Source organism: Athene noctua, unplaced genomic scaffold (genome assembly GCF_965140245.1).
Source record: "Athene noctua unplaced genomic scaffold, bAthNoc1.hap1.1 HAP1_HAP1_scaffold_121, whole genome shotgun sequence".
NCBI lineage: Eukaryota > Metazoa > Chordata > Aves > Strigiformes > Strigidae > Athene > Athene noctua.
The window spans coordinates 115,038-138,581 of NW_027437599.1; the positions used below are offsets into that span (position 1 = coordinate 115,038).

The following is a 23,544-nucleotide window of genomic DNA, read 5'->3' on the forward strand; positions in this document are numbered from 1 at the left end:
TGGCAGGCGCATCCGCCAGTGCAAGTGGAGCTTCGTGGCTGCTGAAGTGTGGCAGCTTCTGGCTGGCTTTGTTTTCAAGGTCTCACGGTAGGTGAGACCTTTGGCCAATGGGAGCCGCTACTGACTACAGGTCAGATTCTGTCTGGGTGTCAATGGAGATCCCTGGGGGAGCCATCTGGAGCTCGTCCCCTGAAGCAGCACCTTGCGGTCGAGGACTCTCCCCTTGGGCCAGGACGCTGCCCAAGGAAACTCCTCGAGGGCCCTTGGGTCGGGACGCTGCCCTGAGCAGGTCCTCGAGGGTGAGAGCCCTCACTTGTCAGGTGAGTGACAGAGCGTTTGGGGTTGCCGTTAAACCCCAGGGAGTGAGGCTTTGTAAAGTGTTTTGGGCTGCTATTAAACCCCAGAACGTTGTTCTGTTCTCCTCCCGCAGACATTCGAATCGGTAATTTACAGAGAGACGGTTGGCTGTTACTAATAATAAAATTTTTATTTTTTATATTGGTGGCCGGTTGCTTGTTTGGGAGCCTCCGTAACAAGTCTGAGCAACGTAACACACACGGGGCTGCTCAGCACCCTTGGGAGAAGCTTGAGAACCCTCCCAGAGTAGAACTGCAAGGGAGCTCGGGGGGCAGGTGCTGAGCTGTGCCATCCGAGGGCCTCTCTGGGCTCCAGCCAAAACAGAAGTGCAACTCCATTTAGACACACTATTAGGCAGCTCTGCAGAGTTTCTTTGTTGGACTGATGCCTGTCAGTTCCTTCTGCATTTCAATTTGTGTGGAATTTTGGCAAACCAGATAGAGTTTGAGATCACTGGACCATGAGGTGACAGGATCTCTGAGGTTGAGCCCGTGCCCTGCTGTTTGAGGTAAAATAATAATAAAATACCTGGTTCGATCAGTCCCAGATTCACCACCCTGCACAGCACCTCCACCTCCATCAGCCCATTCTACCTCCAGCGGCTGCACGGATAAACACGAAGTGTCACTGGTTACATTTCTTAAATCCCCTCAGTGACAATGGTCAGTGATGACAAAGGGAAGGGATAATTTGGGGTCTGGTTTCTCCTCCAAAATACCAGCCAGTTTTTTCTTTCCCTTGGTTGTTCTCCTCATCTAAGAGATTGTCACAGAGTTCTGTGAGGACACCCTGCCCCAGAGACCACAGCACAGTCCTCTCGGTAACTGACCTTTATTTGTGCAGAACTATTGCTCTGGGTGGCTCCCAGGAGCAGGGAAATGTACAGCAATGCTCCAGAAATAGCCCATTGCTCCGTTTCACACAATGATGCCAAAGCCAAGCGTCGAGCCTCTTTTCCACTCTGTCTCTGCACCACCCTGGTGCTTCTGCTCCTTCAGTTGACCCGGTAACATTTCCTCAGCTCCATCACTCTCCTGTCCTCCTCGACTTCCCTTTGCAAGCTGCTGTCCATGAGGGGGGCTTCCCTCTCTGCTCCACAGCCAGCTGGGCTGCTGGGATGGCCAGCGGTGCCGTAACCCCCACTCATGTTCCGCAGCTTCCTCAACAAATCCCTGCTGCTCTCCTTCTCGGACTCGCTCAGAAGATCCACGTTTAACCCGAAGCGCTTGGTGCCCGAAAGGCTCTGTAAGATCTGAAGGACGGCATCTCTGTCTTCGTGACAGATGTTCTCTGCCAGCACCGTAAGGAATTCACCCAGGAGGCCAAAGCCCAAATCAGCCTGAAAAATTCTGCCCAAGGCCTCCCCTCCGAGTTCAAGCAAAAACTGGTATTTTTCTCTTCCGCTTTTTAAGCATCTGCGCCAATCTCTGTAAAATTCGGCAGAGGTTCTGGGCAGTTGATCCAGTTACTGAAAGAAAAAATAGGAATCCAGTTCATTTTGGTTTGTTCCCACTTGAAAATTCGTATCCTCCCCCAGCCCCAAACAACCTGTGGATGTCACAAAGGACTGCAGAAAGCTTGTGAGGTGGCAAAACATGAAGACAAGAAATTCCAGGTTCCTCAAGCCCCCTAGAAACCAGAGAACTTTGGGGGAAAATAAGGGAAGAATGGATGAGACATGAAACCTGGTGCAGATGAACACAGAGCAGTAGTGGAGTAACCCCAACCCTGACCAGAACCAGACATGCTGCCCAGCCTGGACCCACCATCACTGCTCGGGAAGGGGTCTCCTGGAGATCGGCGTAGTTCAGTGAAAACCTCTGCTCCACCTCGAGCACTGTGTGGCAAATCAAAGGAGTGAGGAGAAAAAAGACAGGAGATGTAAACCCCAGACAAGATGCAGATGGCCCTGACACACCGTCTCGTAACAGGCTGCATTGGCGGGGATCTGTGGCAGAGCTGGCACTGAAAGGGGGCACAAAGCTCCGCGTGGCACCTCCAGATAAAGGGAAATCCTGTTTTATACACGATGGAATTGAACTGCTGAACTCATCACCGCTGCCTTAACTGACGCACAGACTTGAAGGAGGGTTAAAATGTTTGGGCTTTTCCACAGAGAGCGAGGACAAGGCACAGCAACATCAGGCTGGGCCTAAACACAAACCGGAGCAGCTCCGCAGATCAGAGCCCAAGTACTAATGGGATTCGGAACAGAATTTGCTCTGGGCAGATCACTGCTCAGTCCACGAAAACACAAAGCTGCCTGGAAGAGCTGCAGAAAGATCTCATAATAAACAGGCCAGTGAAATTCGGTGTCAAAAAAACCCACGAGAAACATCCCTGGGAAACATCCCCAGTTCCACGTCCAGTGGCCAGGACTCAGCAGCGTGGGCAGAGTCCACGGGAGGGGGCAGGACCGATGCCACTCAAACCACGAATGACCTGGGTAGAAAATGTTTAGTAACTGTTTCCCACAGCTGAAGAACTAAGGAACATCCAGGGAACTCATCAGGCAGCAGGTTTAAAACAAATCAGCACTTTTCCATATGATGCAGAACTAAACCATGGGGTGAGAGAGAACTGGCCACGCTCACAGCTCTGCGGTCTGTGGCGATTAAATGTGATGACCCAGATGCACGGCCCGGGCTCTCTGTCTCTAACTGCAGCCAGCTGGAAGAGTGCGGTCGAGGGAGGGCACTCTTCCCCAAGAATGTGGTACTGGCCACCAGCAGAGGTGGGGTACTGGGAGCTCTGGTCTGACACTGTGCAGCTGGTCTTAGATTCCCCAGGGCTGAAGCAGATTCTTCTTGGAGCAGCTGATGCAAGCTCTTGTCAGAAAGTAGGGGCCAGGAGTGACCCCTGTGGTTATCTAAACACCCACGTGCTTGGGGCCTTTGAGGGCTTGCTCACATGTAGAGATATTTAGGAAGAACTCTCGCCTTTTAAAATAATCCCCAAATTACTCCGGAGCAATTTTGATACGTGGACAAAGTCACAGGAAGTGTGTCCCTCACCTGGGGTATTTCCACGTCGCTGGCTTGCGGGGCCTTGGCACGGACTGCACAGGGATTCCACAGCACATTCCTCCTCTTACCCATCTTGTCCTTTTTCTCTAGAGGCTTCAGGTGTGATGCCAGCACGATGTTCCTGCAGGCAACAAGGGGATGGGATACTTGGCAACATCAAATAATGTGGGGCTTTGAGCTGCTTCTCTGAGGCAATTTCTGAGTTTAGGCCGTATGTATCATCCAGAGGGACCTGGACAGGCTGAAGGAGTGGACCTATGTGAACCTCATCAACTTCAACAGGGCCAAGCGCAACGTCCTGGGCCTGGGCTGGGGCAATCCCCACTACCAGAACAGACTCAGGGATGGAGGGACCGGGAGCAGCGCTGCAGAGAAGGACTTGGGGGTACTGGTGGCTGAAAGATTGACCATGACCTGGCAATGTGTGCCTGCAGCCCAGAAAGCCAACCGTGTCCTGGGCTTCACCCAGAGCAGCAGTGTGGCCAGCAGGTCAGGCGAGGGGATGCTGCCCCTCTGCTCCGCTCTTGTGAGACCCCCCTGGAGCCCTGCGTCCAGCTCTGGGGTCCCCAGCACAGGACAGACATGGACCTGTGGGAGCGGGGCCAGAGGCCACGGGAACGGTCTGAGGGCTGGGACAGCGCTGCTGCGGGGAGAGGCTGAGAGCTGGGGGTGCTCAGCCTGGAGAGGAGGAGGCTCGGGGAGACCTTACTGAGGCCTCTCAATGTATAGAAAGAGGCTTGTAGGAAAGTTGGAGAAAGACTTTTTACCAGGGCCTGCAGTGACAGGACAAGGGGCAACGGCTTTTAACTGACAGAGGGCAGGTTTAGACTGGACGTAAGGCAGGAATTCTTCCCTATGAGGGGGGTGAGGCCCTGGCACAGGCTGCCCAGAGCAGCTGTGGCTGCCCCCTCCCTGGCAGGGTTCAAGGCCAGGTTGGACGGGGCTTTGGGCAACCTGGGCTAGTGGAAGGTGTCCCTGCCCGGGGCAGGGGGTGGCACTGGATGGGCTTTAAGGTCCCTTCCAACCCAAACCATCCTGTGATTCTGCGATTCTATCAAACAAGATGGGGATTCAAATGAGATCATGAAGCATCAGAGATGGGTCAGAGGAAAACAGAAGATTTTTCAAGCAGGGGGCACTTGACAGGCACATCCTCCTCACAAACTCAGTGTTAATCCAGTCGTCAGGACCAACGGGGCAGGAATTTCCCTGTAGGCTGCAAGCACCATGGTTCCTCCCCAGCATGGGGACTGGCTCGCTTCCCAGGAGCTGGGCATTTCCACCAACAGTTCCTCTAGAGCCAGAGCCTCGAGAACTGGCAGGATCTTGGGTCCTCCTGCCTTTTTCTTACGGTACACTGAATTTTCTGTGGCTTTGGGACTTCCAGAGGAAAGACCCTAAATTCTTACAGCAGCCAGGGACCGTTTGGCAGCTTGCAGCGTGCCGGGCAGGTACGTTCTGTGGATTCACTTGAATTTGGCATCTTATTACACTGACATCTGCAACGAACTACAGCAGCCCAGAGTCGGTGGCTCTGGTGGTTCCTCTCATCCCATGGGATGAATTCCTGCAGTTGGTCATCCCAGTAACGGGCAGGAGATCTCTGAAGGGGTCCAGCTCTCTGCTCCTGTGCTAGTGTGGGCTACACGAGCGAAGACACTGCCCCACAGAGAGAAGCTGCTCCGTTCCCTCCCTCAGATTACTTCTGCTGTTACCAATACACCGATAAAACAGCTTAAAATCCCTCAAAGATCCCTTTATAGGGACTGGCAAGAAAGTTGGGGGAGAAAAAAGCATTTTAAGGTGTTTTTCTGCCTTTCAGGGATCAGACGATATGACTGAGTGCAGACAGAGATGAAGCCGTGGATGGAATCTGATCCCGTATGTGTTTACCAAGGGGCGGTCAAAGTCCTTTGTAGGATCCACCCACAAACCTGTCTGTGGATGTTGAGGGACAGGGACTTCCCCAGACGGATCTAGAGGTGGATCCGGGACTTGGGTGGGTGTTGGGAGTGCCCTGCGCTGCTTCTGCGAGGCATCCCTGCCATCCCTGGGCCACACACCAGCTCCCAAACCACTTGGACAAAGCACTGACGGGTTTGGGAGCACGAACATGCCGGGCGGGGTGTGCGGGGACAGGCGTCACCCTCTGCTGCGCCTCCACCATGGCACAGGGCGTGCGGGGAGGAGAGGGAGCGCCGGGCAGGCCGGCGGGGCTTGGGGGGTGGGTGTTGTGCCCGGGAACGGGGAGAGAGGACGACAGAGTGGCGGGAAGGGGACAGCGCGGGTCCCACTGCTGCTCCACAGCTTGGCCCCCGTGAGGACCTCCCCTGGAGCTGGCTGTTCGGGGCAGAACAGCTGAGATCTCACCCCACACACGTCAGCCTGATGATTTTAGGGGGGAAAATCCTAAACAAGGCTGAGTTTCTGTCCCACCCGGACCCTGTGTCACGGGGCTGTGGCCTTTTTGGGAATCCTAAAGCTGGGTTTGCTGCCCCGCCAAGCCAAGCTCGTGGTGACCCCGAGCAGAAAGCACAGATAATCAGCTCAACCCCCTCTCAGAGCAAAGTCTGAGCTCAAAACCCACCAGGGTCCCAGAACCGGAGCTCCAAAATAAAGAGCTCCAACCCCCCGCTGTGAGGCTGGAGCCCCCAGCACCAAGCAAGGCTTCGCTGTGGACGAAGCCCTTTGGGGTGGGGAAGCACCTGAAGCCGCCGCCCCGCCCCGGGCATCCCCCGTCGGACCTGAACTCCTCGTAGGAGGGGACGCGCTGGCGCACGGCCCGCAGCTTGGCCTCGTTCTCCCTCTCCCGCCTCTCGTCGGCCGCCACCGCCGCCCGCAGCTCCCGCTCCAGCGCCGCGGGGTCGAGGGCTCCGTCCGCCTCCATCCCGGCCCCGCCGCCAGGCAGGAGAGCGGGCGGGCGGCTCTGGGGACCCTCAGGGGACCCCGCTCCTGTCGTGACAGCCCTGCCGGGGCTGGCCTCAGAGACCCCCCTCCTGTCACAACAGTCCTGCCAGGACTGGCCCCGGGGACCCGCTCCCGTCGCGACACCCCCACTCGTATCGTGACAGGCCCGCCAGGGCTGGCCTTGGGGACTCCACTGCTATCGTGAGAGCCCTGCCGGGCCGCGCACGTGGATGGCAGCCGGGAACCTCACGCCGATCGCGACAGCCCCGCCGGGCCCCGACACGCCGCCGGCCCCCGGGGCCGCTCTCTCTGTCGCGACAGCCCCGCCGCCCCCCGCCGAGCTCCCGCCGCCGCGCGCGGCCGCTCCTCCCGTCGCCATAGCGACCGGGCACGGCCCGCGAGGCCCCAGCGCGGCTGCCCCGGCCGCGCCTGACAGAACCGGCCCCGCCGCCCCGCGCGGCCCCGCCGGCCCCGCGGCCACCGAAACCTCGCCGAGAGCGTCGGCGGCTTCGCCCGGCCCGCCCGGCCCTTCCCCCGCGGGCGCGGCGCTGACAGCGGGCACGGGGGATTCTGTCGCGACAGGCGGCGCGGGCAGCCCGGGGGCCTTCCGCGGCGGTGTCGGCGGCGCCGGCGGCGAGGGCAGCGCGGCGGGTGAGAGCGGGGCCGGGGCCGGGGGGCAGGCCCGGGGGTGCCGGGGAGGGGGCGGTGAAGACGGGGGGTGCTCGGCGGGCAGGGCGGGGCCCTCGGGGCGGTGCAGGGCTCCGGGGGGCGGCGGGCGGGCCTGGGGCGTCGCGCACGGTGCAGGCCGGGATCGGGGCCGGGAGTCCCGGTGCGGCGCAGTGCTGGGTGCGGGGGGTGGCTCGGGCAGATCCCTGAGTGCGTGGGGCGGAGTCTACAGCCTCCTGCGACCCCCTCCCCGCCCCCAGCATGGACACCGACCTGTACGACGAGTTTGGGAACTACATCGGGCCGGAGCTGGACTCGGACGATGACGACGACGAGTTGGGCAGAGAGTCTAAAGATCTGGATGAGGTGAGAGGTGCGGATGGGTGGAGGGGCAGCATCCTGAGGAGCTGGCACGGGCCTCGTCCTGCCCCGTAACCCCCACGGGAGCAGGGGCTGAGCACTGTGGTCGTCACAAGCTGCCGGTGATGGCTCTTCCCTGCTGGGTTCTGCTTTGCTGGTGCAATTTGACTCCTGAGGATCAGAGCGGATTTGGTTTTTAGAGGATTCTGTGTCTGTGATAAAGGGAAAGTTCCTCCTTGAATCATGGTTAGAACTGGGAGCTTCTGTAGCTCAGGCTGTATTTGGCTTTTTCTGTGTTCAGTCAGATGGAGGATCCGCAGCCAGTCAGTGAGGTCGTCAGGCCTTGAGTAACATGTGCTGGTGCTGCAGCAGTATTGCCAGGAGCTCGATTCCTCGGTGGTGGGGGCAGAGCAAGACTCCACAGACACCAGAGGGGAGTGGTGGGGGCAGGGCGGGCAGCAGAGGCTGCTGTACCACGGTGGAGAAAGCATCGTAGGGCCGGGGGAGCCCCTTCTACTTCCTGCAGTTTGTCTGTGTGTGCCCGGGTTGTGTTGTGCACGAGTGTGGTTCCGTTGTGGATAGGAGCAAGGGTCGGGAGTTGCTGCCTGTTGAGGTGTCTCTGCAAATCCTCTTGCTGTTCATTCTCAGCAGGAAGAGGTGTGTTGCTTACAGAGAGCACCTCTGGCAGCTGCTCTGCAGCTGGGTGTGAGGTTCCAGGACCGCGCTGGTGGTTCCCTGGCTGGGTCCGTAGCTCTTGTTCCACGTTCGATGCCAGGCCTGTACTTTGTGGTGTGACTGGTGTTTGCAAAGCACTTTGGTGCTGGCAGCAGCTAAATGTGAGAGTTGGTTGCAGCTTGAGGATGATGACGATGATGACGATATGGGGGACCACGACGAGGACCACCCTGGGATGGAGGTGGTGCTGCATGAGGATAAGAAATACTATCCCACCGCCGAGGAAGTCTACGGGCCTGAAGTGGAGACGATAGTGCAAGAGGAAGACACGCAGCCTCTCACTGGTAAGTGGTGATGAAGTTGGGTATGGAGGGAGGGGAAGGCTCTTAATAGATCCTTGGAAAAGGGAAAATAACATTCTCCTCTGTTCTCCCCGTTGTTTTTGATGTCCCTTTCGAGTTCCCTCTCAGCCCCAGGAACGTGTAGACTCTTGTTCGTTTAGTGGAGTGCAGATTCTGGCACTCGGGGTTATTACAACTGCCAAACTAGCTTCTGAAAAACAGATATCAGCAGATACTGGAAAGATATTTAAGGAGAAATGAAAATGCATGTAAGTCCTCTCATCTGATCCTTCTGTACTAGAGTAGAACAGTTCAGTTGGAAGGGACCTACAACGATCATCTGGTACAACTGCTTTTATAAAGAGTGAAGGGAATCTGTCAGCTTGAAAGCTGTGGTTTTGTCTGCACAAGTCCCTGTTTCCTCTGACCGTTTCTGAGCCTGCGGGGTTCAGGGTCTCTGGTAACAGTGTTTTATTGTTCTCTCTCTTGTTTTCAGAGCCTATTATTAAACCTGTGAAAACCAAGAAATTCTCTCTGATGGAACAGACGTTACCGGTCACTGTCTATGAGATGGAGTAAGTCCTGTGTAGGGGTTTTGAGCGTATACGCTGGCCCAAGCCATCTGTGCTGTAACCCCCTCCCTTTTTGTTGTGTACAGGCAAAGGTGGGGAGGCAGTGTGGTGTGTGCTGTGTGGGGGAGGCAGCTTCTGGGGGGCATTAGCTTTGTTTCTTACTGACACCAGCAACGGAACTGAGTGCAGCCGTTTCCCAGATTTTGAACCAAAAACAAGAGGAGGAAAATACAACGCTAACCACTTTACAAGTATTTTCCCTCCACAGTATGCAGCACAGTGCATAGTTTTTCTGAAACGGGATGTAAATCTTACCCCAACAGCTGATATAAAGCTTGGTAATTGGGATCCCTTGTGGGGCAGATTTGCTGAAGGCAAGTTTTTCTAACTGGCTCAAGAAATATTCATATGGCCAGTGTGTGGCACACCTCATGTTGGGGCATTTTGGGTTGATCCCAGTGACCGTTGCCTTACTGCTGTCCCAAGTTAATTCCCATCTATGCTGGAAGAGTTTTCAGAGGGAATTTCTGTGCTGCTGGTGTATGTAGGTCAGCGTAACGCTGCAGCTGAGCTGCACTCTGCTGCTCTTGATGGTGTCTCTGGCTGTGTCCTGCAGAGCAGCCCCTGGGACACCAGAGTTGGGGAAAACCTGGAAAAAAATCCAAACGAATTTAAAAGTCGGGTTATAGTATCTCATGGAACTTTAGTGAGGCATAAAACCCGTTGTGTACTGTCTCTGTTAAAAATACATAATCTTAGCATCGACGTCTACATTTTGTTGATGGTGGAAGGGCTCTTTATCCCTGCGTGTGTAGTGTTTTTGCATGTTGTCTTCTATTTGAGGATGAACAGATTGAGCTGCGTGAGTGTCCTGTTAGGCTCATCTTTCCATACGCCGTTTCGTGGCTAGTTTTAATAGTAGTCCTCAAGTGTAGATCCCAGAGCCAGATGCATTCCCTGTGTGCCAGACCCCCATGTGAGCAGTCCCTCTGGGTATCATCAAGGATCTTGTTATTTTCCAGCAACAGAATTTCCCTGGGGTTTGTATTCGTTGGTTACTTGGATGCCCAGGACCTTTTTGGAATGGCAGCTTCTCGAGGCTGTCCCCTGGTACTGTGTGTGCCGTGTCCATTCATGGGATCATTGAATTCCAGCTTGGAAGGGACCTCAAGGACCATGTGGTCCAACCTTTCCTGGCAAAAGCACAGCCTACGCAGTGGTAGTGGTAAGCACCCTGGTTGGACAGATTTTTGATCGAGCTCGGTACAACCCAAAGAGCCTGCTGGGTCTTATTTTTCTAGGCAGTCCGTGTTGCTCTTAGTCCATGCCCTGTACTCTTCATGATCTACCGCCTCCCTGATCCCCGTGATCCCGGATCTCTCTGCTCCTTCTGTCTGTAATGAATTGCTCTTTGTCCTGCTTGTTGATATAAATGGTTTGGATGGGGCTGAGAGAAATTCCTTGTGGGACTCAGCCAGAAACCTGCAAGCTTGGTATTGATTTCCCATTAAACCTTATTTTAAGACCGATAAGCAAGCTTTTAATCAGTATTATTATTGATTTTTGTATTTTTTAGCTCTTAATCAAAATGTTGTATGTTAAGAAGTCTACTGCATCAGTGAAAATTAAATCTTTTTAAACAGGAGATTATTTGACAGCACTTATCTTCTGCAGGCCCGTAGCAATGGATACGTGTTTTATAGCCTCCCATTACTGTTTAGGGAAGTTGGTAATTTAGGACCTCAGTTATATTCTGGCCAGGTTCCATGCAGAAGGGATCGGGCCATCATTACCCAGCTCAGTTGCTGATTCTAAAACCATGTAAATTCCATTGCTGTTTCCTTGAGGCCCTGGGAACATCACTGTTTTAAGACCTGAAAATCAGAATTAATGGTCTGCGGGTCCCCATGGCCGCCTCTTCAAACTGTGTGGGGTGTGTGTTATCCAGCTCTGTGATTTACTTGAGTGCCTGCCACTATTTGAGTGGAAGGATTTCATCGTCTGAGTACATGGATGTGACTTTTGCTCTAATACTGACTAGAAGAGAAGAAAAATATTCAATAATATTCCATCGCTGGCAGTTTTACCAGCTCCGTATTCTCCCACCCACTGCCATCTGTCTAGGACTCCAACTCTCTTGTCCTCCCCATCTGGAAAGTGGGATTCTTCCTCCGCAGGGCATTGGCAGAATGAGAGTTTGGAGAGGATTCAGGGGGCACCTTGGATAGACAGTGTAGCTGAAACGGCACCTACTTTTCTTAGGCACAGCAGAAGCCTCCAACAGTCTTTTGTGTTTCATTCCTGCAGTTTCCTGGCAGATCTGATGGACAACTCGGAGCTAATTCGAAATGTGACTCTGTGTGGGCACCTTCACCACGGCAAGGTAGTGTGAATATCCCACATCTATCGGGTAGTAGTAATGATCTGTTTGTTGCCTCCTTTTACCGTTGCTCCTGAGCCCTCGACCTCTCCAGCAGCAGTCTCTTTCTGCTCCTCTTGCTAATGCTTATTTGTGGGTTTTCTTTCAGCCACGTGGAAAGAATAACGTGCCCAACGTTCTCTGTACTGCTACTGGAGGGATGGGATTGTATTTGTCTTTCTCTGTCTGAACGTAGTCCCTTCCTTTCTCTTGTGCTCTGATGTTTTTCAGACTTGTTTTGTTGACTGCCTGATAGAACAGACACACCCAGAAATCCGGAAGCGCTACGACCAGGACGTAAGTGAGCTTTTGGAGTATTCTGCCCTGGGGAACGTGGGTTGGATTTTACACTTGGAGCGTGACTGTACGTGTGGAAAATGCAGTTTTAGTGATTAGAACGTAGGATTGGAAATCCAGAGCTCAGTCCTGATTCTGTCTCTGTCATTCACCTGCCACCTGAACCATCTGTAAAGAGTTATGGTGTCCTGCTTCAAACTTAATATTTGATACCAAATGTGACATTCTGACTCTTGTTTTGTCTTTCAGCTTTGTTACACTGATATATTGTTCACTGAGCAAGAGGTGAGTGAGTCTTGTAGAACACGCAGTGATTTTTATCCAGCTATCTCATGCTTTACTCACAGTTACTTACTGTAGGCAGTTTCCTGTTCCATTTTAACATCTTTTTGTGCCTTCTGCATTTTGACCTGTTGGAGCGGGTTCAAAGGAGGCCACAAAGATGGTCAGGGGGCCGGAGCACCTCTCCTGTGAGGAGGGGCTGAGAGAGTTGGGGGGTTCAGCTGGAGAAGAGAAGGCTCCGGGGAGACCTTAGAGCGGCCTCGCAGGGCTGAAAGGGGCTGCGGGAAAGGGGGGAGGGACTCTTGATCCAGAGGTGTAAGGATAGGATGAGGGGTAAGTTTTAAACTGACAGAGGGCAGATTCAGATGAGATCTAAGGAAGAAATTCTCCCCTGGGAGGGGGGTGAGGCCCTGGCACAGGCTGCCCAGAGCAGCTGTGGCTGCCCCCTCCCTGGCAGGGTTCAAGGCCAGGTTGGACGGGGCTTTGGGCAACCTGGGCTAGTGGAAGGTGTCCCTGCCTGGGGCACAGGGTGGCACTGGATGGGCTTTAAGGTCCCTTCCAACCCAAACTATTCTGTGATTCTGTGATAGTTTTTTTATCAATAAAATGATCTGCTCCTCTTGTTTCCCTCAGTAAGATCCTTGGTCCAACGTTCTTCCATTTCCTGCAACCCTCATGTCCATGTTTGATTTTATTTAGCTGAGATGATAACCTGCGTCATGATGAAAATCTGCACCACAGTTATTCCAGCATATGAGTAACTCCTGTTTTCTTTGAGGGAAAGAAGTGGAAGGGTTTTGCAGTAATGATGGATGGGGAGAAAAACTGATTTCAGAATGAACATATTTGTCCTCTGTTTCCTTTGATGGGAACTCTTAGCTGGGAGCTCTGACTCCTTGTGGTTGGGTGGGAATGGGAATCTGATTTTGTCCTACTCGTTAAATATTGTCGTGACCAGAACAGTCCTGTGAAGTGTTTCTTTCTCTTCATCTTAATGCTCTACTCTATACTCTGGGTGATCAAACCTTCTGCTTTGAGGTATAACTTGAGAGTAGCAGAAGGGCAAAGGCACAGAAGAACACGTGTCTTCTGTCTCGGGTGTTGCAGTTCCTCAGGTGAGACGAGGCGTGGATTGTGCAGTGGGAGCTCACCAGTCTGAGCCAGTATGGATGGAGGAGCTGAGCTGGATACTGCAGCAATCTGAGGTTGTTACTCCCTCCCTGGGAGTAACAGGATGTCCTGAGTGGATGTTTACTTCTTTCCGTCTTCCTCATTTTTCTTTGGTCACCTTGCTGAAGTATTTTTGTTGTAACTGATAATGCTGGTTTCCTGTCTTTCAGAGGGGAGTAGGCATCAAGAGCACACCAGTGACTATTGTTCTGCCCGACACCAAAGGAAAGTCTTTTCTGTTCAACATCATTGACACTCCAGGTGATTGTGTAATCCTGAAAATCCTGTTTTGGGATGCACTTAGCTGAAGGCAGGGTGATGTGTGGGGCAGATCTGTGACCGTGTGAACCAAGATTTCTCTCATTAACCAACCTCTGTGTTCTCTGGCTGGTGCTGCTGACAGGAGCAGAGCAGTACAAGCACATGCAGTGATGGTTAATGAGGGCATTCAGAGAGCTTTGGTGTTGGATTGCAGGGGATTGGGTAGCATTGGCTCTCAGAAAAACAAAGAATCTACCCCCTGAAACCGCACTGATTCATCTGGAAATGGCACCCAGGTGCATGCAGCCCTGGGAAGTTTTCTTGTGCAAAAACGCATGTTTTGTTTTGTGGGTTTTGTAGACGATTCCAGCCTAGTCCTGAGCCTTTAGCTAAATTCTTTCTTCTGAAATCACTTCCAGAAGTAACAACTCTGCAGCTGGCTTCTAGTCAGGCTTGTGTTTCTGATTAGGAGGCCTAATTACGGGCTAATGGGGCTGCAGATGTGTTTCACTCAGGTGTATGAGGAGCACATGTAGAATTGGATTTTCCAGGTAACACCTTGCCCAGTGGGGGCCGTGCTTTTCTCAAATGCTGTTGTCCCACCGTGAGACTCTAAGCAAGTTCCCTCAAGCCTCTGACAAGCTTCTGTGAGGGGAACATAATCACAGATCAACTTGTTGTAAGAAACTAAGGCCAAACTTTAGGAACGAGGGTCTTGGGACACATCTGTTGAGTTACAGCGCGAGATGAGGGAGGTTAGAGCGCAGGAGGAGGCTGGAGGGAGAGGCATCTGTTGTTCTTTGGTGAGAAGTAATCTTCCTCCTTTTCCTGAAGTACTTGCACAGAGCTGTGAGAAAAACAGTAACAAATGTGAGGAAAAGTGCCTGTTAAATGAGTTGTTGTGTTTATTCTCAAAAAATAGCATTAAAGCTGAAGCAGATCCCTCTGCGGAGCTCTGGCAGCTGCTCCCGGGTCCCTGTCTGAGGAGGAAGCCGTCTGTGTTCTGCCTCGCTGCTGCGGAGCAGGGGACGGCTTTCCACCCTCTGTGCTGCTGGTGTCAGGGCTGACTCTGGTTCTCAGCACCATTTTGTGTTGTCAGTTTTTCTGACGAGGTGACAGCTGGCCTTCGTATTTCGGATGGCGTTGTACTTTTCATTGATGCAGCCGAGGGGGTGAGTGCCACGTTCTCTCTCCTAGGGGTTAACTTCAAAACCTCTTCCTCTGGAGGGTTTGATCCTGCCTGAAGTGAAGGCCTGGCCCTCAGCTTTGCGGGGTGAAGGATTTTTGAAGGACAGGTGGGGAAGTGAGAGTGTTTTCCAGGCAAAACAGGGAGTCAGGCCTCTGGCTTGTGTGTCCAGGGCTGACGTGATGCGTGTGCCCTGTGGGCTGATTATCTAACTTGTTTGCCTCTCCATCCTCATGGTACCTAAAATTGAGCAGGTTATGTATATCCGAGATGTCCCTGGGGTAGGATTTAGGAATTCAGTTGGGTCAGCACCTACTTCTAAATTTCAGGAGGATTAGCTGATGGCTGAGCTCCTACAGAGTTGCAGCCCTGTGCGTAAGGGTCGTTGGTTTGTCTGTCACACCCCAGAGAGCATTTTGTGGAGGGCTTTCACCGGGGGTGTTTGTGCTCGTGATTCCCTGCAGGTGATGCTGAACACGGAGAGGCTGATCAAGCACGCGGTGCAGGAAAGGCTGGCAGTGACTGTGTGCATCAACAAGATAGACCGACTGATCCTGGAGCTGAAACTGCCCCCTACAGATGCTTATTACAAACTCAGACATATCGTGGATGAAGTTAACGGTCTGATCAGGTATTGGGGCGATGTGTCGTTGGTGCTCGCTGTCCCTGCTCTATTTCGGGTGCTTCCCTCTGTGAGCCCTGTGGATGCCTAAAAACTAATGAGTTTGTTTCTTGATAGAAAATGGGGTGGGAAGAACTGCTGGGAATTCATCTCAGTAATATATTGAGTTAGGCAGGCTTGACTCTTCCTGACACGTTTCATGGGATCAGCTCTTTTTTTCCCCATTAAAAAGTGGGGAAAGTGGCTGTATGACCAGAGCAGGGAACTTCTGTGCTCCCAGATGTCTCAAATGTGCTGAAATTGTCCGGGCTGTATCCCAAATTACAGGTTGAGATGTCTCAAAGCTCTAAAACACCTGTTAAAAAACCAATGGGAACTCGTCCCAACCCCTGAGCAGAGACTCTGGTGCTGGTGGGGTCAAATCTCCCTGCAAGACCCTGCTCAGAGAAGGGAGGGACATCTTCTCCAGCTTTCACAGCAGCAGTGCATTGTTTCTGTGGGTTCTTCTGCATCCAGGTGATCTTCTTAACAGCATTCTGCCCTTGGAGTGGGTGTGAATTTGCACACAAGCTCCCCTGCCTGTCTCTGTTCAGTTGCTGCAGGCAGCTTGGAGCAGGGTAGTTTCTCCTGTCCAGCATGCTTGTGAGTCCGTTAGAACTGTTTCAGTTCAGTTCTATCCCTCCTACATTATTTGCCTTGTATTATCTTTTCCCTTTGCTTAGTTGACCAACTTTGCTGCCTTTTTTTAGGGGAGGAAAAACTCCACCTGACAAAAAATACAAAGCACTTGTGCTGATTAACTTTAGTTCTACATCTTGAAATATTTCTTTGCAGACTGATGCTTTACAGTTAGTAGTCATAAAATGATTCTGACCCTGAAACGTTGATGGCAAGCACGCTGCAGCCCGTTTTAAGATGCTATTTGGCAATCACTTGCCTATCACATACTGCTGTTTGGTGTGGGAAGTAGATTTAAGTGTCTTCTGTGGTTCATAGCACTGATTTTATTTTTTTTTCTTGTCTCTACAAACTGTCTCCTCTCAGCATGTATTCCACCGATGAGAACCTCGTTCTGTCTCCCCTTCTGGGGAACGTGTGTTTCTCCAGTTCACAGTACAGCATCTGCTTCACGCTGGGATCTTTTGCAAAGATTTATGCAGACACATATGGTGAGGATTATCCAGAAACCTTGTACACTTTAACATCTCATTTCCTAACCTTTTTTGTTGAGGCTTTCTGAGCCGTTCAGCTTTGCCTTTCACTGCACATGTATGGGCAGTGTGCGTGTTCTTGAATTTCAGAGCGTTGAGAGGTGCTGCAGCCCTGGGCCCTGGGTCGTAAAGAGCAAAAATAGTTCTGACTTGTTTTTAGCTAGATAGTCTCTCCTGATAAATGTTTATTGAGCCAGAAGCCAACATGTGATACGTACGCTTAATCAGAAAAACCAAGTCCTGCTGTGGCAGTTGAAGGCAAGTGTATGTGTTGTGCTTTGCCTCCTTATCACAACAGCTCAGGAGCGAAGCAGTTAAGTTCTGCCTGGCTTTTTGCGAGTCTCCAGAGTCTGAGACTCAGCTGCAGCCAGGCACGAGCTTGGCCCACAAGGTTTTGCACTCTTGCCCTCTTTCTTTTTTAAGAAAGTGCCTTTTCCTGCCTTTGATTTAATTTTCTGTTCCCCAGGTGCCCGCTCAAGGCAATCTGCCACTTGTACAAGCGGGCCTTTTGCTGGCATTAGCCAGCTGTACAGCCAAGGCTTTTGAAGTCTCACGCTGGGGAGTTGGGGGTGATCTGTAGGAGCCGTGAGCAGGGGAGGAAGGATGTTGTAAAGCAGCTGGCCCAGCTCTTGCAGAGAAGTTAGCCAGAGGGAGGGTGAAGTTGTAGAGGTCAGGGACTGAGGTGTCAGACTGTCGTGCGTCCTGGTGAGTTTGGAGAAATAAATGAGCTGCCTGGGCGTCCCAGCGTTAACTCTGTGCCTCTAGGCTGATCCCCCTTCTTCGGGGGAGCGCTGCAGATGCAGGCAGGGGTGGTGGGAGATGTCATCCACGTGAGGCAGACACGAGCTGAGCGGTACTTGGAGTCGGTAATACTCGATTGTGGCCACCAGGGATTTTATGTGCAGCCACCGTACTTCAACTAACATGAGTTATAGTAGTTTAACTGTCAAAACCGCAGCCACCGTGAAATTTCTTATGCTTGCACATCTGCCCACAGCAAAAGCTTGTTTGGAAACTACTGTAAATTATCACCGCTGCCTTATTATTTGTAAATTCACCGTGACAGCCAAGCACTCCACCGTTCTTTCGGCACTTGGGTGTGTGGCTGTGCTCTTAGTGCATCAGCTGAAAAAGAGAAAAGAACTTGGAGATGTTCAGCAAGGCAGAAAATGCTTGCGATCAGCCTGCGGGGTGTGAGCCATCCCAGTACCTTGGCACTACAGCGTCAGGTTGCAGCGTTAACGTTTGGAGAAGGCAGCAGATGTAACTGAGTTCCTGCAGCGTGGCGTCTGGCAGGGCAGCTCTTCTCCGCTTTAACCTTGTGTGTAATTGAGGGAGTTGAAATGTCCCTGAGAAGCAAGTCTGTGACCCCACAGTGTACCTGGGCTGCTGGTGTCGTCCTCAGCGGACTGTTTCCTGCCCCCTCTATGCCTGTTCTCCCCAGGTCAGGGCTTAACCATTCCAAATTGGGACCAAGCATCGATCTATTAAATCTTCAGGGTTGTTTTAAAGCCAAAACCTAAAGATTTTCAAGGTGAGATAAATGCAGTGACTCTGAGAGACTTTTGTCATTTTGCTTTTTCCCTGTAGGAGATATCAGTTATCAGGAGTCTGCGAAGCGGCTGTGGGGTGACATCTACTTCAACCCGAAGACGTAAGAAGCCTGTTTAAACATCTGTTTAGGTTGTTCTCTCTTTTTGCTGTAAAATGTGGACTGGGCGACCACCCGAGGTCCCTTCCAACCTGAGTTGTCCCGTGATCCTGTGATGGGCTCGTATCTGGGAGGGGTTGGGTCAGGCCTCCTGCTTGGTGTGAATTCGTGTGGTCCATCCCGAATCCCACAGCAGGGACAGAGCCTCCTCTGGCCTTCGCGTGGAGTCGGCACGACTCCTGTGTGACAGCTTCCCGGAGGCTTGGGAGGGAGAAGGAGATAACCTGGGAAGAGCAGAGGCTGTGTTTGCCGTCGGGGTGCTTGCAGGCTGCAGATGCTCTTCATGTCTCTTCTTTGGTCTCCCATAGCCGCAAGTTCACCAAAAAGGCCCCAACGAGCAGTTCCCAGCGCAGTTTCGTGGAGTTCATTCTGGAGCCCCTGTACAAGATCTTGGCTCAGGTATGTGGGGGTTCATTCTCCTTCCCACAGTTGCAGGTAGGAGCAGCCAAGGGCTGAACACTACCCGGTGGTGTCTGGTGCCTGTGGGACTCACCTGTCCCATCCTGCGGTGGGATCTCCACAGACGGTGAGCCACTGCTTAACAGCTGCTCCTTGCAAATCTAGCCCTCTGTTTGCACAGTTAATAGAACTGCCTTTGCTCTTTCTAGTGTGCTCTAACATCAGCCAAGGGATAATGTGAAGCAGCCGCCAGTTCTCCTTTGAGCTCTAAACCAGAGCAGGTCAAGAGCCCTGAGGGCGATGGCTGGTGTGTGGAGCTGCACCTGGGAGTTACTGGCCTGGACCCCACAGCAAAGCTGAGAGTGGTGCTGCTTGTCTTGCAGGTGGTGGGGGACGTGGACACGACCCTGCCCAGGACACTGGATGAACTTGGCATCCACCTGACCGAAGAGGAATTGAAACTGAACATTCGGCCTCTCCTGCGGCTTGTCTGCAAGAAGTTCTTTGGGGAATTCACAGGTAAATGTTGTTTGTCTTCCCCTCCGTGGTTTTCGCAGTACCCCGGTCTGACATGAGCAGAGTTAAGGGCTGTATTAGAGCCATGGAGTGCTCACTTGCACAGCTCCCTTCTCAGCTTTCCAGATATAAAATACTAAACCTTTTGCCCAATGGACAGCTGGAGACATGGCTCGCATCTTCCCCATTGCTGTGGGGGTGCTGCAGTAGGAATGGCTTTGCCCCGTGTTTATTGGAGCCTGTTTCTTTCCTCTGCACTGCTTAATCCTGTTCTCATGAAGTATTACTCTTCCAGGCTTTGTGGACATGTGTGTGCAGCATATCCCCTCCCCAAAGGTGGGAGCCAAGACGAAAATCGAGCACACCTACACTGGTGGCGTCGACTCTGACCTCGGGGAGGCCATGAGTGAATGTGACCCTGACGTAAGGAAACTCTTCTGCTTGGCTCTGAGTGTCCAGAAGCGGGCAAATACGCTCCTCTCGCTGCCTTGACAGGGCAGCTGCCTCCTAGACAGCCATCTGCACAGATTTGACTTCTAGCATTTTGAAAGCTCTCATCCGATACTGAAACAAATCTCTTCACTTGGAGAAACTTGAGCTGCCTGCCAGGGCAGCCCTTGAGAGAGAGAATTGTTTGACAGTGTTCGGGGAGGAACAGGACTAGGTCAGGACTTCAGAGCACGTGGGAACTGCAGGGTGATTTTGTGTCCTTTTGCTGCCTTTTTGTCCCTTTCCCTTGAAGTTTGTTTCTCTCTCCAAAGTCTGAGAAAGCTGATCTGAACTGTGCTGATAAAAATAACCCCACGTTAGTTAGTCAGCACCTTTCCTATCAAAGCCTTGCAAAAACCTTCCTCCTCCAACAGCTTGTACTGAGCTGTCATTCAGAGCTGTCTAGAGCCACCAACGCCAGCCAGCAGCTAGTGAGGAATTTGCCTGTGACTTTTGCTCTGATGTCTGGAGAGAAAACGAATCTCTTCTGGTAACGGGTTGTGATTACCCACCTGAAACTATACAGTGGTGACTGTCACCAGCTCACCAGTTGTGGAGTGACGTGAGAGCTGTGATCCCTGGAGGCTCGGGTCCTCTGCCCTGAGCTGCTTTGCAGGCCAGCAGGTGACATTTCCTCTCCTGGTCTTGTCCCAGCCACGATTTACTGCTCCCCAAGAGGAGGGAGAGAAGCTCCAGAAGAGTCCAGCAAAGTCGTTCCAGGGGTCTCCGTACAGGGCAGGGAGATGTAAGGCTTTCAGGGAAAGGAAATGAAGGGCTTGGCAAGTCAACAGAAGTATTTCTAAATTCCAGCCTGTTAATCCCTTTCTATCCACGAGTCCTGCCAGGTCGGTGTTTCTCGACTGTATTTTGAAAGAGGCTTATTTCCCTTTCCTGGAAAGGGGCCGCTGATGTGTCACACCATGAAAATGTACAGCACGGACGACGGCGTTCAGTTCCACGCCTTTGGCAGAGTGCTCAGCGGGACCATCCACGCTGGGCAGCCAGCTCTCGCAGCGGGAGCCCCGGCCCTGCCTGCGCGGGCTGGGAATTTTCCGCGGCAGCGGCTCTTCCCTGGGAACGGGGGCTGTGCGCGGCCGGACCCTGACCCCCAGCCCCTTCCGAGCGGCTGGAATTTCCCCCGCTGCCAGCAGTGGCCCTTTGTCGGGTGCGGGGTGCCCAGGGGCCGCGCCCACCCGGGCTGTGGAGCGGGTAAACTGAGGCCCGCCGGCACGCGGAACCGCTCCCGAGGGCAGCGGGTGCTGGGGTCTCCGTCCTTGGCACGAGTTCATCGGGGCTCAGCACCGGGACGTGCCGAGGGGGCACCAGCAGTGAGTGGGGCTGTGCTGACCCCTCCGTCGTCCCCGTCTCTCCCCAGCCCCCGGGACTGGGCACGGGCTCCCCGTGTCCCTGTCCCCATCGCGCTCCCGGCGTCCCCATCCCCCGTTCTGCTCCCCGGGCCCTCAGACTTGTCCTGCTCCCCGTATTCCCACCCCCTTCCCACTGTCCCTGTCCCCATCCCGCTCCCCGGGCCCCCGTCCTGATGTCCCCACCCCACTCTGCTTTCCGTGTCCCTGTCCCCGCCCCTGTCCCTGTCCTGCTCCCACTGTCCGTGTGTCCCCCCCCGCTCTCAGTCTCCGTCCCCGTCCTGTTCCGGAGGGGACCCAGCTCCGCCGCTCCCCGCGGCCATCGCAGGTGTCACCGCACGTGTCCCTCTGGCCCAGCCCCCTCCGCACGGGGGCTCCCCGGGCCGTTCCCCCCCCAATTCCAGGGCCCCACGCGTGACCCCGCCCGTGTAACCGCCCGCCCCAGCCCCCGTCCCCGCCGGCACGGGCCGCCCGCCTTTGCGCATGCGCCCCCCGCCCGGGCCCGGCGGCCCCGCCGCGGCGGCGCGTGTGGGGAGGGGGCGGCCCCGAGCGGGAGCGGGGCCGAGGCGGCCGCGGGCGCTGAGCGGACCGGGCCGCGGCGGGCTGGGGAGAGACGGGCCCCTGGCGGCGCGGAGCGAATGCGCAGGCTGCTCCGCGTCCGTCCTCCTCCCTCCGGTCGGCGGCAAAAGCTCCTCACGAGTGCGGTCCTGAGGATTAACGCTGAGGCGGAGAGGTCTGGCTGCAGGGATTTCCCGTGTGTCGGTGCAGCTGGGACCCGCCGTGGCCCGGGGCTTCCGACCAGGCTGCGGCCGAGGAGGCGGCGAGGTGAGGGGCTGAGGGCGCGGAGCAGAAGCCCAGGTGAGCTGGGGTGGGTGCTGTGCTGCGAGCAGGCTGCTGCTCCGGGCCGGCTCTGCCGGCGGGGGGCTCTGCCCTGGGAGTGTTTCTGTGGCTCCTTGTAAGCAAACGATCCCTTTGCCGTGTATCTCTTGAGAAGCGGTACCTTGGCTGACGTTTCTGGGTTGGAATGGCCAAGGATGGGGCAAAACCGAGCAAGGAGCGTCATTTCGTACGTGTGACACGTAGGTCGAGGGTTTGCGTTTACATCACACGAAACTTGTCTCTGTTTTTTCAACTGTGTTGAAAACGTGTTCAGCTGCTGTTTGCTGAGGCTGCGTGAGTTCATCACCCAGTTTCTCATCCTGGCATTGGCTTTTAAAACTGGATTTATCAAGTTTTAGATCAGTTTAAATCGAGAAAAGTATTAAAAAAATCTTAATGACTGGCCGTACCCTTGTCAGAGGGGCTACCTTTAGTAATTTTAAGACCAGAATCGCAAGTTTGTGTTAACCACTGATGCAGCGGACTATTGAATTATTGCTAATAGACAATATTTTAATTCTAAAAACTCAGGTTTCTTAATTGATGCAACAACATCAAGATTTTTGAGTTTTTTAAAGCAACTCACAGTTCTGAATGCATGACTGTAAGTGAGGAATTGTCATGGAATACCTGTTTTCTAGATGGGTTCCCCTGGTACCTATTCTGAGCCCTTCATTAGTGATTTTTTTTTTCCGGTTATTCACAGCAAACATCCAAGTGATGCAAATATCAGTAAATAAATGAAAAATCAGGGTCACAGACTGAGAGCACGGCGGCTCGCTCTGAACGAGTTAAAGAGCCCCAGAAGGGTTGGAAAATGCCCGACAGCGAGGACTTCCAGTGGTCCTGTCCCTCTCTTAACAGGGGGAAGGTTAAAAGAAAACTTGTTCACAGTTTGTGAGGACAAAGGTGTAGCAAGGCAACGATCAGGTGCTAGAGAAGTTGAGACCGATTTTAAGAATTTAGCAAAGGTTTTCGGACAAAGATTTTAGTACATACTGAAGAGTTTTAATTGTAGGCACAGCTTTTGTAAAGAATTTTCTGTGGTTCAGAAGGTAATAGGTTTGGGAATTGCGTTGCTTAGGTGAACCTTTATCTTAAAAGGTCTTTTCTGGCTTTGTATGGTTTTATAGATGACAAAGGCAAGATTCAAGGGCAAAATTCTTCTAAGCTGTGAAATCTAATCACTGGTGGAGAGTTTGCCGTGAATTTTAACACGCAGACTTGTTGACTTAGTAATTTAGTGACTGCCAGCAACTCCTGCGAGTCCAGGAAAAACACAAACTCTCCTGAAACATCACTTTTTGCCAAGCAAAGGGTGAGGTCCGGTGCACTTCTTGCAGTGCCTGCAATTGTACGTGGGTGTAATCCAGCCACTTGGGACCACCAAAGTGCCCCGGACCCGTGCTGTCAGGAGTCGTTTGCATTGGAGGTAGAATGGGCTGATGGAGGTGGAGGTGCTGTGCAGGGTGGTGTATCTGGGACTGATCGAACCAGGTATTTTATTATTATTTTACCTCAAACAGCAGGGCACGGGCTCAACCTCAGAGATCCTGTCACCTCATGGTCCAGTGATCTCAAACTCTATCTGGTTTGCCAAAATTCCACACAAATTGAAATGCAGAAGGAACTGACAGGCATCAGTCCAACAAAGAAACTCTGCAGAGCTGCCTAATAGTGTGTCTAAATGGAGTTGCACTTCTGTTTTGGCTGGAGCCCAGAGAGGCCCTCGGATGGCACAGCTCAGCACCTGCCCCCCGAGCTCCCTTGCAGTTCTACTCTGGGAGGGTTCTCAAGCTTCTCCCAAGGGTGCTGAGCAGCCCCGTGTGTGTTA

General features: G+C 53.2%; 1 protein-coding gene and 1 pseudogene across 1 annotated transcript; one reads left to right on the top strand and one right to left on the bottom strand.

Moving 5' to 3' along the window:
• Window positions 1-1,159: 1,159 nt before the first annotated feature.
• LOC141955060 (dynein axonemal assembly factor 19-like) lies at window positions 1,160-6,672 on the bottom strand (annotated as a pseudogene).
• Window positions 6,673-6,892: 220 nt separating this feature from the next.
• Window positions 6,893-21,260, top strand: LOC141955064 (116 kDa U5 small nuclear ribonucleoprotein component-like). Its single transcript, XM_074895131.1, has 16 exons — window positions 6,893-6,941; window positions 7,217-7,322; window positions 8,170-8,335; window positions 8,829-8,907; window positions 11,212-11,287; window positions 11,555-11,620; window positions 11,870-11,905; window positions 13,243-13,339; window positions 14,414-14,505; window positions 14,984-15,150; window positions 16,186-16,310; window positions 17,943-18,006; window positions 18,372-18,462; window positions 18,846-18,981; window positions 19,274-19,401; window positions 20,367-21,260. The coding sequence occupies exons 2-16, from the start codon at window positions 7,218-7,220 to the stop codon at window positions 21,006-21,008; spliced, it is 2,070 nt and encodes a 689-aa protein (XP_074751232.1). The 5' UTR covers window positions 6,893-6,941; window position 7,217; the 3' UTR covers window positions 21,009-21,260.
• The last annotated feature ends 2,284 nt before the right edge of the window (window positions 21,261-23,544 follow it).